This window comes from Sinohyriopsis cumingii, chromosome 16 (assembly GCF_028554795.1).
Source record: "Sinohyriopsis cumingii isolate HCF-2022 chromosome 16, ASM2855479v2, whole genome shotgun sequence".
NCBI classification, from domain to species: domain Eukaryota; kingdom Metazoa; phylum Mollusca; class Bivalvia; order Unionida; family Unionidae; genus Sinohyriopsis; species Sinohyriopsis cumingii.
The window spans coordinates 97,527,024-97,542,037 of record NC_142976.1 but is presented as its reverse complement, the minus strand read 5'-3'; the positions used below and the strand labels follow the sequence as shown (position 1 = coordinate 97,542,037).

At 33.5% G+C, this 15,014-nt stretch overlaps 1 protein-coding gene across 2 annotated transcripts in view; it reads left to right on the top strand.

Annotated features, from left to right (window-relative positions):
- LOC149781031 (uncharacterized) overlaps positions 1-15,014 on the top strand; it is a 146,496-nt gene that overhangs the window by 129,891 nt on the left and 1,591 nt on the right. Inside the window, exons 25-27 of one of the 2 annotated variants that reach the window (XM_089938165.1) lie at positions 2,186-2,268; positions 4,152-4,243; positions 9,101-9,244. In XM_089938165.1, the coding sequence (XP_089794291.1) occupies positions 2,186-2,268; positions 4,152-4,243; positions 9,101-9,244 (319 nt within the window). The remainder of the gene's footprint in view (positions 1-2,185; positions 2,269-4,151; positions 4,244-9,100; positions 9,245-15,014) is intronic. The other variant, XM_089938166.1, reaches the window with a different exon arrangement.

Genomic DNA, 15,014 nt, shown 5'->3' with positions numbered 1-15,014 from the left:
TATCTCTTCCATACGGATTCCTGATGTATTCCAGATGTAATCCATGTGAAATTTCTCTATGGGTGGACTCCATTGTATATGGTTCGGGGAATCCACTTGGTGCTAGACTTTGATAAGGTCAGGGGAAGATGGGGACATGGGGAACTGCCTTATCACACCAATCTTGAAATGCCTTTCCATTCTAGATGGGCCTACTTTATGAGATGTCAATCCTTGTTATGTCAGACAGTTCTATAATGGTGACTTGCATCCTCAAGGATCGGAGGGCACCAAATCACCTGACCTGCTGCATGCTGGTTGGCGTTCGAGAGAAAGATTTGAGACCGTCTCTTGTGGAGAGAATCTAGAGAACAACAAGGTCCTCCACTCTTTTGTGGGAATGTGGAGTGTTTTAAGGGACTGGTGTGGAGTCTGTAACATTGTTGCATTGAATGCCTTAATCCCTCAAGTAGCTAACTTTTTTCTCTGGTTCTACAAGGAGAAAAGGTGGGCACCAGTTGCTATCAAAGGCTACCGCCTCATTATATCTGACACATTCAGTCATCATGGCACAAGGGATATTGGTCGTGATAATGATTTTTCAGACCTACTATATACTATCCAATTTGTATTTTTATTTTAATGGACGAAAACCCCAACCCTATTTTCAGAATGAAATCCATCCTGGTTCTTGCCATGACATGGTTCAGAAAAATTTGAGCCATTAGCCTGGACCTCACTGAAGTCGTTATCGTACAAAATCAGTTTCCAGATGGCTTTAATTTTGGTATACAGGGTGAGTGAGTTGCATGTCCTTTGAGTTGACCCAAGTTATCTTCAGTGCAGATCATGTGGTTTGGTGATCGTCATGACAACCAAGTTTTGTAGGCAAGAACTAACTACCATCATTGAGCAATCAGTGTTGTCGTATACTTCACCTCGCTGATAGAGAGAGCAGCAGTCATGCAGGATCCTGTTCATGCCCTCATGCACTACTTGAAGTACACCGAGACAAGTCATGGCAACCACAAACAACTCTTTCTTCCCATAAAGGCAGGAAATCAGGTGTTGCCTCCTACACCTGATCTTCCTGTTACAACTGGGTTAAACAATCAGTGTACACTAATACCTCAAAAGATCACAGTCGCTTTATGAGGATTTCAACTCGTAAAATGAGAGCAGTATCTGCAAGCCTCCCTTTCAATGCAGTGTTTCAATTTGGGACATGATAGAAGCTGATGTCTCGCATGCATATTCAACATTCTCTCATTTTTATCTCAGGGATTTTGTATTGCAGAGACAAAACTTTAATCTGTTGGGTCCTTTGGCTAAAGCCCAGGTGACCACTGTATTCAGTTAAACCAAAACAGCCTCTTATCGTCAATAGATTTGCCAGTGAATTTTGAAAGTATACAATGATTGTCTTCCTAACCTGATCGAGTAGTCACGGTTCTCATGACCATTGGACGTGTTGCTTTAAGTACAAGAACAGGCTTAGCTGACAGAGGGAACCCAGTCTTTCTTTCCTAGAATACACAAGGTATATGTTCAGCATTCCCTCCTCCTGGAACCTATTTTACTAACGTTAATGTGATCGGGGAACGTACTTGAAGGCGAAAGTAAATTTTTGTGTAAATGAGGTCTCTCCGATAATATACACCTGATCACATTAAAGACCCTCCCTTCCACCCTGCTACGCAAGCATTATCATTGGTAGTTTGCTCAGCTTAAAAACTAGTGACACCTATTGGTGGCTAGAGAAGGTAATGGGCAAGTGTTATTCCCCTTTGTCTATAATATATAGACATAAAAGATAACTTTTCATCTTTTAGTTGGGCTGGATTCAGGCAGTAGCAGGCTTATGTCCCCTGATTTTAATGTGTTCAGGTAAGCAATATCAGAGATGCACTGTTTACTAGAAAAATTTGCTCTTCAGTAATTTATTCTTGTATGTCATTTAATATTGTAGTACTGTGTTAAATATATTATAAAAGAGAAACAAAATTTAGAAAAATAAAATAGAATTTGTAAGAGCAATTCTTAATTGCATTTGAATCCTCAGAAAGATATGTAACTACATTATTATGGTGACTTTGATTTTTCATTACATTCATGTTGTACTTGCAATTGCAGACCATCATAATTTGACAAATTAACTTGATGAAATGTATTTGAACTTACATACTATTTTCTTCTCTCATTGCAGGAGCATGAAAATATGGCCTTATTACTGCTTGATAAAATCAATGATTCCAAAACAATTAATGTAGCTAATCACGAGTTACGAACGTAAGTAAAACAGGCAGAGAGATAGACATCTACCATAGATTTGTATGTTGCTTTTTTTTCTTCAAAAAAATAAGTCCTGCTAATAAGACCCAAATTTGGATAAATTTATTTTTGTGTCTCATTTTTGCCAACTTGGGTATAAAAGCGATTTTATTTTTGAATATTATCTTTTGTTGTTGTTGCATAGCTTTCAATTTCTGTTAATCTGTAATGTTGCCACTTAAGAGTTTGAATTACCAAATGATGATGACAGATCATTTGATTAATCATTTAATATGATCATATATTTCATTAAAGGAAAGCAAATTATTATTTTCATATTAAAATTAATATGTTACCAATGAATGTGGGAAGTAAATGGACATATATACCAAAACTTTTACTGAAATCCACTCAGCAGTTTTAAAGATATGGCTAGTTTATTTAAAAATTCATGTTGCTAGACAGGGCTATGAAGTCACCATGGTAGACAGAATTGTGGTTCATCCAGTATGGTCTGTGGCCTCTACAGTGGTCTGCTGTTTCAATGTTGCCATAAAGTTCATACTGGAACTGTTAAAAATTACACAGAACAATGATGTTAAACTTATGATATATAATGAAGACAAATTTAGATTATGGAGTTACATGAGGAACCAGTTCATTAGGCTGTCCGATTTTGTTTTGCCTACTTAAAGATCCTACTACTTTTTTCCATAGCATAGCATTATATATATATATATATATATATATATATATATATATATATATATATATATATATATATATATATATATATATATATATGCACATTTATAAAATAATATATTATACCTTGATATATTATTGAAGAACATTCAATGTTTCATCAGAACTCAAATTATTTAATAAAAATTATGATGCGAATAATCATGTAAATAAATATTCTATAAATAATTCATAATGTATTGAAAATTTATTTTATAATGCCTCTTCTTTTTAAATGAATTAGTAAACTTATTTTTGTGATATTAATTTATACTTTCACTATTTAAGTTATTCTGTAAATTAGAATAATATAAAAATATTCTTAAATAATTGTAAAAGGGGGACATAATTCAAATACCAATCTTGACATAGTTTATAGAACAAAACACATTATATTATATAATTTTTTATGTAAACTCCAAGATACTGATAAGATTTATTCATATGAAATCAATTTATACAAAATTGAATCCAGAAATTCATAACAACTATCAAGGCTTTGAGCCACCATTGCCCGACAATAATCTTTTCATATATCAAGAATTAAGTAACTAAGGCCACAGGTGTGAACTATTACTGCTTTCACATGTGAAGAGCTTACAAATATTACAACATCGTTTACATCGATAAAGTCATCACTTGCAGAAAGAAATAGAGAAAAAATCCCTTGAAAAAGTCCTTAACAACAAAATTTAAGTAAACATAGACTTCTGTATACATTTCACATTTAATAAAATCAGCTGGTCACTAATTGCCCATTTCACTAATTGCCCATTTGTCTTTAAAACAATTTAAAACTTTATAAGTTATGTATTTATTCTCATGTCTATATACATATTAAATTTATATAATTTGGGGTTATTCCAACTAAACATCTATTTTCTTAACAGAGCTCATAGAAGCCTACCATTTCCATAAAAGGAATGGTCACTTTTTCCATGAATTCTCATCCAAATCATTGAAGAAAACGTCCATTGCCAACAACATCACATTTTAATACATTGTTTTGAAGAACTATCAACTACAGACTCAAGCTTATATGCCTGTTTCATACATTTTAGCAGATTAGAAGTGAACAACACTGTTTTTTTTTTTATACCTACATATAACTGTAATTGACAATAAAGGGAGGAATGAATACAAGAATTTATTTTCAGTCCTCTGCACATAGCATCCAAGAGAGGTCTAGTCCCAGTCGTCCAAGATCTGATATCTAAAGGTGCAAGTCTGTCTGTCATTGATGACAGTGGTGAGTAGAAGGGGGGGCTATATTCTGAAATGAAGGTATTGCATGGAGAAATGGTTATTAGTACATCATTTAGCCAACTCGACAAATTCAGTGACACGTGTATCATTTACAAAACTCTTAATTTTCACGTAAAAGATAAAGTTGTGACTGATACTGATTTGATTTTTACCTTCGATGATAATGATGAAACAATTCACTACTAATTTCAAGCCTGGCTAAATTTACAAGTGGGAAGAAAAAAAATTGTGTTAAGAACCAAATGCATTTTGTAATAAGTGTGAATTGACACTTCGGCTGTAAATGTGAATTGACACTTCAGCTGTTATTTTGACCAAGCTTGCTCTTTACAGATTGAAGAATTTCAAAGGTCAGAGGTCATTCAGAGTAAAATGGTCAAAATTTAGAATCAATTTACAATTGCAAACTTAAATAGAGCAGAATTTTATGTTATGTAAAACATTTGCTATAAAAGATGACCAAATTTTTGCACATTTTCTATATTTATAATTTCCTAATTCTAATGAACACACCAATTTTACCCAGAATAAATGCCAACCTGTTGCAGAAGGACATAAAGCATAGGTCTTGTTTGGAAGGCTTATTTACTTTAAACACTCAAGTAAAAGTCCATCTGCAAGCAATATAGACCCTGATCTGCCATCCCATAATGCATCAGGAGATCAGGGTGTATGTTCTTTGTTCTACTGACTACTCCATACAAACTCCATGCACCCAGATCTGCTGGTGTATTATGCAGTGGCAGATCTGGGTCTGTATTTTGCAGTTGGATCAGATTTATATGCGAGTAAATACGGTACCATTGCTAGATTGTATATAATGAGAAATTTAGTGATGTGTATGGTGCCATGTCTTTATTGCTACACTATGATTGTTAGGTTGGGATATATTGTTTGTTTTTTACCATTTCCTGTCAAATGTTTATATATTTTATGATGAAGAATTGCACACATCCATAGACTTTCTCATTGTTTTATGAAGTGTACAGATAATGAATGCATGAATTTATATTTTGTTTAAATGATGACTTTCATGAGGATAAATTGTCTTTTGTAAAGATTTCTTTCATGATGAGATATCTAATATTACTGTGAATCACTTTAAATTCATGGATTACAAATTCTTGTAGTTTTCATCAGTAAGATAGGCCATGAATTTTAAGGTCACAATGAAATCTGACTAAATCAACACCACCACCCCACCCCATGGTTATCTTCGCTCAGATTGGACACACACACACACACATACATGCATATTAATAATGCATCACCTGTTACTTTGTTTTAATAACAGTGCTGTCTTTTGTTTTGAGAAATAAATATTGGACTGTGTGTATATGATGAGGAACTTTGATTGATTATGACTTATTTCTAATAAAATTCTTTCATGTAAATTCTGTGCCATTGCATCAACTCTGATGCCATTGTACTCCTGATGCGTGTCCTTTATTGCCCGAAAGTGCTTATTATACCCATTTAGAATACCTATTATATCCATTTAGAGTACCTATTATACCCATTTAGAGTATCTATTATACCCATTTAGAGTACCTATTATGTACATATTTTACCCATTTAGATTACCTATTATACCCATTTAGAATACCTATTATGCCTATTTAGAGCACCTATTATACCCATTTAGACCAATATTATACCCATTTAGAATACCTATTATACCCATTTTTAATACATATTATACCCATTTAGAGTACCTATTATACCCATTTAGACCAATATTATACCCATTTAAAATACCTATTATACCTATTTGGAAAACCTGGTATACCCATTTAGAATACCCATTATACCCATTTAGAGTACCTTTTATACCCATTTAGACCAATATTATACCCATTTAGAATACCTATTATACCCATTTAAAATACCTATTATACTTATTTAGAATACCTAGTATACCCATTTAGAATGCCAATTGTACCCATTTCAAATACATATTATACCCATTTAGAATACCTATTATACCCATTTAGAGTACCTATTATGTACATATTATACCCATTTAGAATAATAAACTCTATGCAATGCATTGGAATTGGAAACCTTTGGGAAAGCATTCAAGTTCACATAAATGAAATGTAAAGCAATGATTTCACCTTTTTTAAAATGAATAAGATTAGTCACAACTTAGTCATGACAGAAATCACCATAATATCCTAAAAAGCACTATCTGTTATTAGACACTGTTCCTTACAGAATAGATTAATGAGAAGGCAGTTACTGATTTAAATATCAGTTTTATAAACAAAAGTTTTTTACCAGTACATTTTTTCCCGTTGATCATGAATATTCATTGATACCATTGAGTAAATGAAACACAGTAGCTGCTAAGTAATTTTCACACATGAAGTGACTGCCGAAAAAATGATCAGCAAATCGGTCATTCTTATTCAAAGCTGACCACTCCAGTGGCCTAAATGGTTAGAACGTTTGCCCCAGTGCAGGAGGTCGCGGGTTGAAACCCCAGCCAAGTCATACCAAAGTCATAAAAATGGTACTAGCAGCTGCCTCGCTTGTCACTCAACAGATCAGATCTCAGTTAATTAACAAAGAGTCCAGTACATGATTGTCTTTAATCACAACCAACAATTTATCCATGAATTTTGCCTTTGCATCCTTGGCATAACTGGATAGAATTTTCATGTTATTTGTTTCCTTGCATTTTATTCACCATGAGTGAGATCTTGCCCGTGACTTAGTGTCCTCCTTGTCTTTGGATAAGGTCAGAGTCACTAAGCAACAATGGGTTCCAGCGGGGCAATTTCTGCAGGCTTGTCAAGACTTCTCTACGAGCTTTTTCAACTGATCATGCATACTTCAGGCCATCGGTTTGCTTATTTTGAACATTCCCTTTGCTTTAGCAACTATGTTTCTTTTTTAGAACCACTCAGGTGGCCTAGTGGTTAAAGCATCCACCTCGTAAATGGGAAGTCGTGGGTTCGAAACCCTGGCAGAGTCATACCAAAGACTTATAAAAATGGTACTAGCAGCTGCCTTGCTTGGCTCTCAGCATTCAGAGGTTAGTGCTATGACTGGTCAACCTGGTGTCATGATAATGTGACTGTATGATGCTACATGTCTGTGGCATGATGCCCCAGTGCTAGGCTTCACTATAAACTGTCACACTCCAGACATCATAGCAATATGACTGATATTTTTTAAAGCTACATTAAAACTCCAAATCAGGCATCTAGTATCATTGTCATATGAATTGTATTCACCTCACTTATCTTATGTGAAGCCTTGGATTTCATAGAGTTTCAGCATCATCGTTTGTGGTTTCCAGAGATAGAGACTCTTCACGATAGACAGTCCTGCGGGAGTGGATTTTATTTACAGTTCTTAAACGCTATATCAGCTACGTTGTATTTTTAGTCGAGTTAATTTCAACATAACTGATTATACAGGGCAAAATCTGTTTTGAGAATAGCATTTTACTGTCATTAACCATTTTAGTGCCTAACCTCTAATTGTCGAGCGCTTTGATAGCAGTCCATAAAGACACTCAAGATCCTAATTACTAAAAATTACCACAGTGGAATTAAGCTTGGTGTCTAATACATGCATGGAAAAGGCACTTTCATTAATTTGAATCTCTGCATTTATGTCAGGTGTTAGCAATGACTAACTTAATTAACTTATTTTCTGCAGTAGGGATTGAGCCTATTTGTTTCTAAATCTGTTAAATTGAATGCTCACAGTTGTGGAATTGAATGCTCGCAGTTATGGAATCCAATGCTCACATTTGTGTAGAATTGAATGCTCAAATTTGTGTGGAACTGAATGTTGGTATTATCTTTTTTAAAGACTTGTACATCATTGCTCATTATTTTTTCTTCACTGTTAAATTTTTTTATAAAAAGGTGACAAAGCCATGAAATAAAGTACCCACAAGTATGTATTTGTTAAACCAACCACATAATATGATAAGAAATTAAAGTGATTGACAGTAATTATCATATACACAGCATGAAGATGATAAATATTCTGCATGATTGATTATTCCATATATCTATTAGCATGGGCAGACTTGCCAGTCTTTCACTATTGAATGTGGTTTATGAAAAAGTTTGAATATTGCATTTAGTCCATTTAGGTTAAACTCTCCCTGTTAACAAAAGTTTCCAGTCTTATTTATAAATACTGCTGCAAAATATAACTCTAGTTGCCACCGAAATTCCAGGAAACAAGTTCATCACTCCCTTGTTATAATACAGTAGCTGGGCTTTGTCATCACTGACAGCATTATATACTGAACTGCACTATACCAAGTACCGTGATATATAGAGAATAGTGTAATATATGGATGGTGAAATAGCAGGCACCATCAAAATTGGTTCATTAATGGTATTTTGAAAAGGAAATGAAGATAAATTCTAAGACTTAAATTGTACCTTTTTTCTTTCAATCTTTATTGTTATACATTAGTATGATTTTGCTAAGAGGTCAAACAGTAGCACTCAGTTATATCCAGAATCATGTTATAACAAGGAGCATTATAACGAGGGAGAGCTGTACAGATTTTCTTATAACAGATGCAGCATATTCTTGTGCAGTGGTATGAATGTTGACCAGTTTATTTTGTGTAAACATTTTGAAAAAAGTTGTTTAAAATCCGTGTCATTTTCTTATAACCTTGGTGACATTAAACAATATATTGGCTTTTGTTACTTTGTTCTACACGTTACTGAGGAAAAGTATTACCAGGGAGAGCTTAATTTTGATCACTGGAATGAATGAATGCACATCTTCACTGGACTGTATTGTTGGGCAACTCTGTCTATGCCCAATGTCTGTTCATTTGTCTGTATCTTTGCAGGACACACCCCTATTCTGGCTTGTGCCCCCAATAACCGAGTGGCTGATTGCCTTGCCATCCTTCTCGCTAACATGACTTTTCCTTCCTCCTTAAATAGCACGCTAGTTAATAGGTCCAAACTTGCCGACAATACGCCTGTTTTTGGTAAGTTGCTCTCGTTCGATCAGTTTTTTAATATTTTCTATGTCTTGCATGTAAAGGACAGTGGACATATTGTGATCACTTTTTCCAAGAACATTTTCGTTGTTGCTGGCATAGGTTTCATTACATTTAACTCCATCTCTCTGACATTATTGTATGCAGTCATGAAACTTGATGGCTGTATTAATTTTGATGGGTAACAGTTACAGGCAAGAGTAGGTCACAGTGACCCACTATTAACAGTCCAGTGATTATGTAAAATGTCTAAATTTGGCTCATTATTTCTATACAGTTGTGAAACTTAATGGGTATGATCATATTGGAGGATTCTACTCACCATGAATAAAAGTAGTTTAAAGCAATCAACATATCTTGACGCAGTAAATTTATTTTTTAAAAATTTAATTTGCTGTGGTGGAGCAAGCGAGATGTAGAATTTTGTGTAATTTTGTGTGTGGCCTGTTTAGGTCTGTTTTTTGTTTTGCCTGCATTAGCTGGTAGTGCTACATAGGTATTGCTTTCAAAAGATGATAGCAGCGATTTTGTTAAAGTTCAGTTATCCTTCTCATTAAAACCCCTCTTTATAAGGTGGGTATGATGAATCTATAAAATTGGACTCAATTTATTTTATCATGTTATTTCATTTATTTGACTTTATTTTTGTTCTTGGAGAGGAAATTTTAATTAATAAAAATTACAAATGAATACACAAGTTTTATGTTTTAATACAGGGCATGGCCTTGTTGGAACATCTTCAGTTTAAACCTGCTTCATTTAAAACACCAGTTATAAAGAGGGAGCACTGTTCAGGGTCATGTAGATGCTTGAAGAAGGAGCATTTGATCTCAAAGTACATGATAAGAAAGAAAGGCTAACATGATAACTGGACAAACCATACAATATAAAACTCATAGCAACTCATAGGCATTGTTTTGTGAGTGGCAGTCATGAGTAATCTTAATTACATACTTAAACATATTAAAAAATATTAATTTCTTTTCTGCATTTTAATCTTTAAAGTTAATAAGGAGTTTTGGGCATTTTTTAAAAACTAGTTTTACATAGTATACTATCTTGTTTAGCTGACTGTATTCGTGAGGATGCTTAAAAGGGGAGGTGTAAGTATCATGAGTTTCTGAAGTTGAAATGATGGTCAGGGGCTCACCAGAGGGACAGGGAGCACATGTTGTAATTTGTGTCATATATCTGACAACAAAACTGTGCACTAGGGTACAAGGATATAAACAAATCATGCATGTGAGTTTTTTAAAATACATTTTCTGTACCCATGCACTTTTTTATCTGACAGCTTCAAACACAAATAACAAACTTCCTCTTTATACTCTGAATTTCTAACAAATAAGGTGTGTACAGACCTTTTTAATTCATCAGAGGTTGTCAGAAGTAGGTCACACTGAGCTTTCAAATGATCAGTCTTTTTCTTGGCCAGGTATTTCATACCTGTCCTTTCTTTTCTCTCTTTCATTTCTTGATGCAGTTTATATTTATATATATGTGTGTGTGTGTGTGTGTGTGTGTGTATATATATATATATATATATATATATATATATATATATATGGTTAAGGTGGTATTAATGGCAGTCAGCAATTTCATCTTATGTGCAAGTCCTGTGATTCTTCATATTTTTATATTTGTATGTGTTAAATAATGGTTGAAGATCATTTCTGTGTTCTTGTTAGTTTTACAGTGGGTTCCTATGTACAGTTATATATATATGATGCATGTACTGTTATACCATAAGCACAATTGTAAATTTTGGCGATTCATGGCATACTATTTACTCTGCTACTACAGTATTCTCACACCATCCCATTTGTCTGTAACAACCCCCCCACACACACACCGATTTTAAAAACAGAAGGCATCTAGGATATGAAAAATGCACAAAGCTTAATCGTTTCTTTCATGGTTTATAAGTTCTAACCTGATTGTTGCCAGGTGGTCACAGGCATTGTCAGTTTGCTGGCGTTACGAATCAAAAGGAGTTGCCATATTTGCTTGGGTCAGTCCATGTTTTGAGGCAACAGATGCGATTTAGTTCACTGTCTTTGAAAATCTCAATAATCTCAATAATTCCTTAAATTTTGCACTACCTATCTTTAAACACATGTGTACAAGAGTTCCTCCTATTTAATTGTTTAATTTGTGTTAGAAATATTATAAGTAGACAATGCAAATATTGGATATGGACAACACAGTTTTTACTGAAATAGACTACTCTAGAAACCAGAAATGACCAGCGAACACCAATAATTTGACATTGTTAGAGACCCCTTGGTTACAGTCAGGTAAGAAATTTTAAATCAATAAATAGATGTTTTGTGCATTTTTTATATCCTTGATTCTTTTTGTTTTTAAAATCAGTAGAGTGGTACAAACAAACGGCATGGTCTGAGAATAGTTTCCGTTTCTAATAATAGACCCATGTCTCTATTTAGCTGTAGTGGTCTTTTGGATTTGGGAATTGTGTCTAAGTTACAGGAATAACCGTTTTAATACTAAGCAGAAATAATCGGGTTTTAGAGTAATTACTTCTGTTTTTATAGTTTAACAGCTTCAGCGTAGTACATATAAGAGAATCATTTTTATATTTAATATATTCATAAATGTTAATTTACATTTTTTGGTATATCAGAAAGCTTTAGGAGCTCTTTGAGAGAAAAAAAAGACCTGAAATATTTTATTTAAGATTGGAAGTTTTTTAATGGGATATTGATGGTCGCTTGGAGTCGTGAAAGGAAAGATGACTAATAAAATTGTACATTTTTATGTTTATTGCTTTAATCCTGTTTAATGGGGTTTACTGTAAGAACTGTTCTGGCACATTTAATTCTTGCGTCATAGTAATTTATGCATGTCCTTATCCAAAACATTGTAAGGAAGCTGACATTGTTTGTGCCTTTCTTTTCAAATTTTTGTCTTTTTATGCATCTTTGATTTAGAAAGTTGTGAGAAAAATAAAGAAAAATTTTTAAGAGGGAAGAAATTTTAAGCCATCCCATTTTATATAATTTAAGTCAGATATGGCTACTGGTAATGATTTTAAGAGCTATGGAACCAGTCTGTGTGTGATGGAATAATAAATGTTTAAGAGCTATGGAACCAGCTTGTGCATGGTGGAATATTAAATGCCCAAATTAGGAGCTGTTGAAGCAGCCTGTGTGTGATGGAATAATAAATGCCCAATTTAAGAGCTATGGAACCAGTCTGTGTGTGATGGAATAATAAATGTTTAATTTAAGAGCTATGGAAACAGTTTGTGCGTGAAGGAATATTAAATGCCCAAATTAGGAGCTGTTGAAGCAGCCTGTGTGTGATGGAATAATAAATGCCCATTTTAAGAGCTATGGAACTAGTCTGTGTGTGATGGAATAATAAATGTTTAATTTAAGAGCTATGGAACCAGTTTGTGCGTGATGGAATATTAAATGCCCAAATTAGGAGCTGTTGAAGCAGCCTGTGTGTGATGGAATAATAAATGCACAATTTAAGAGTTATGGAACCAGCCTGTGTGTGATGGAATAATAAATGCCCAATTTAAGAGCTATGGAACCAGCCTGTGTGTGAAGGAATAATAAATGCCCAATTTAAGAGCTATGGAACCAGTCTGTGTGTGATGGATTGTTAAATGCCCAATTTAAGAGCTGTGGAACCAGCCTGTGTGTGATGGAATAATAAATCCCCAATTAAAGAGCTGTGGAACCAGCCTGTTTAAGATGGAATAATAAATACCCAATTTAAGATAATGACAATTTGGATTGGCTGAAAATACCTGCCAGATCTTTTTAAATAAATATTTAGAAGAAGCCTGCATTTGGGTAAATTGTTTATAATAGAAAGTTTTCAATCTAAAACCATTTTCATTTTATTGCTGTTACAACTAAGGTGCACCCATATGTAATGAGGGAGATCTCGCAAAGCTAAATTTTGATAGTGGGCATCAACAAAATTACCCATTTTATTAATGTTGGCCAATAAAATCCCTTTTGAGAATTAGATATTTGCAATACATTGATGGAAATAATATTTCATTATTTTTCTCATTTTGTTGGATATTTATGTAAAAAGATTTTGATATTTTTTACTTCTCATGTTATTCAAGGGGTGAAAGTCATTTCAACCAACCAAGATGACTGTAGTCACTTAGATTAAAATTATTTTATCAACTCTGAACATATTGCACATGAACATGTGAAAAGCTGCATCATTTGCGGATGGGTGTAAACGTAGACAAATAGGTACAGCTGTAGAGAAATATTAGTTTTAATTAAAAAGATTTTTTTACAAGAAATGCTTCTTGTTCATCAGTAGTTGCAAATTATACTAAAAACTTTTGATAATTCCACAAGATGAAATGGTGCATGAAATAAAATTGTAAAATAATCCTCAGAAGACAAGGAGATGCTAAAAAAACAAATAACATTTTAGAGCATTAATCATAAAATATGCCTCAGAATACATATTGATTTTTAATACTGCTTTTTGTTTCATATAGACTAGATTTTACTGGCAGGGGTATCATTTTTTTGAGTAATCGTGAATGCGTAGCCACTATCTTGCTACTTTTGTGAACGTGGTGATTCACTTGAAAAGCATTCTTTCATTAGACCCATTGTTACTTGTGCATGTACAGTGGCAACCGTGCAAGTCAGAAACCTGTTCCCTATACCCAGAACATACATTGTCTCTAGTCATTATATGGCTAGAGCAGAGATCCTCAAATCGGTGAATTTTCTGGATGTGTCAAGGTTTAAACCAGCATATACTCAGAAACAACATTATTTCAAATTGCCGCATAATCTTTTACTAGATTGTATGTCTTTGTGTCAGTGCCTTTAGAATAAATTATATGAAGCGTAGGCCAAAATTAATAAGAAATAAATAAGAATTAACTTTTGTTGTCATTTTTCAAGACTTAATTGGGAACCAGATCCAGTAAAATTTCACCATCTGACTGTAATACCCATCTGTTGTGTTATGTCTGCTTCTTGTCAATTAATTTGAGCAACATTAGTGTGGAATAAAATAGTTGTGTTGGTTGAAATTCTGTAGTACTGATCTTTTTAAAGAAAACATTATTATTAAAATTGATTAGTTCCATAGGATTGCATTTAATGATGGAAGGATAACACTAACACTTACCGGTAGATAACAGCAAATCCTGATTGGAAAATTACGTGTTGACCATTACACTTTAATAATTAAATCTAAATGTTTCTTTTTGTCAAAACTTGTCATATGTCCATTAAATATATGTATATTAAATGTTGCAATTTATGACTGCCATGTAAATATAGCAGGAAATATTTCTGGCCATTAGAATTTCAGGATTCCTGGGTAGTAATTTATTACAGGATAAAGATGCATGATCTTAGCTTTCAATAATTTGGGCAGAATGGGTTTCATAAATTGTTTTGGCATTTTAATAGTAAATTATACAGGTTAATATTTTTCCAGTAGTTTGTTGTTTGGGGATCACTTTTGTTGACAAAATGAAGTTGTGTGTAGAGTTGTTTCCCCAGCAAAACCTGATCACTGGCAGTCTTATATGGACATAAAGGCCATATATGGAATCTTGTCATTGTTCAGTTTTTTTTAGACTTGCTGTTTTATGATATGGATCTTATTTATGTAATTGATGTTTATTCATAAGTAATTCATTAAATACCCTACTGTAGGGAGTAGAACCAGATTTTCTGTGTGAGAGTGTTTGAACCTTGGAAGGAAAACTTGAAAATAACAAGTATGT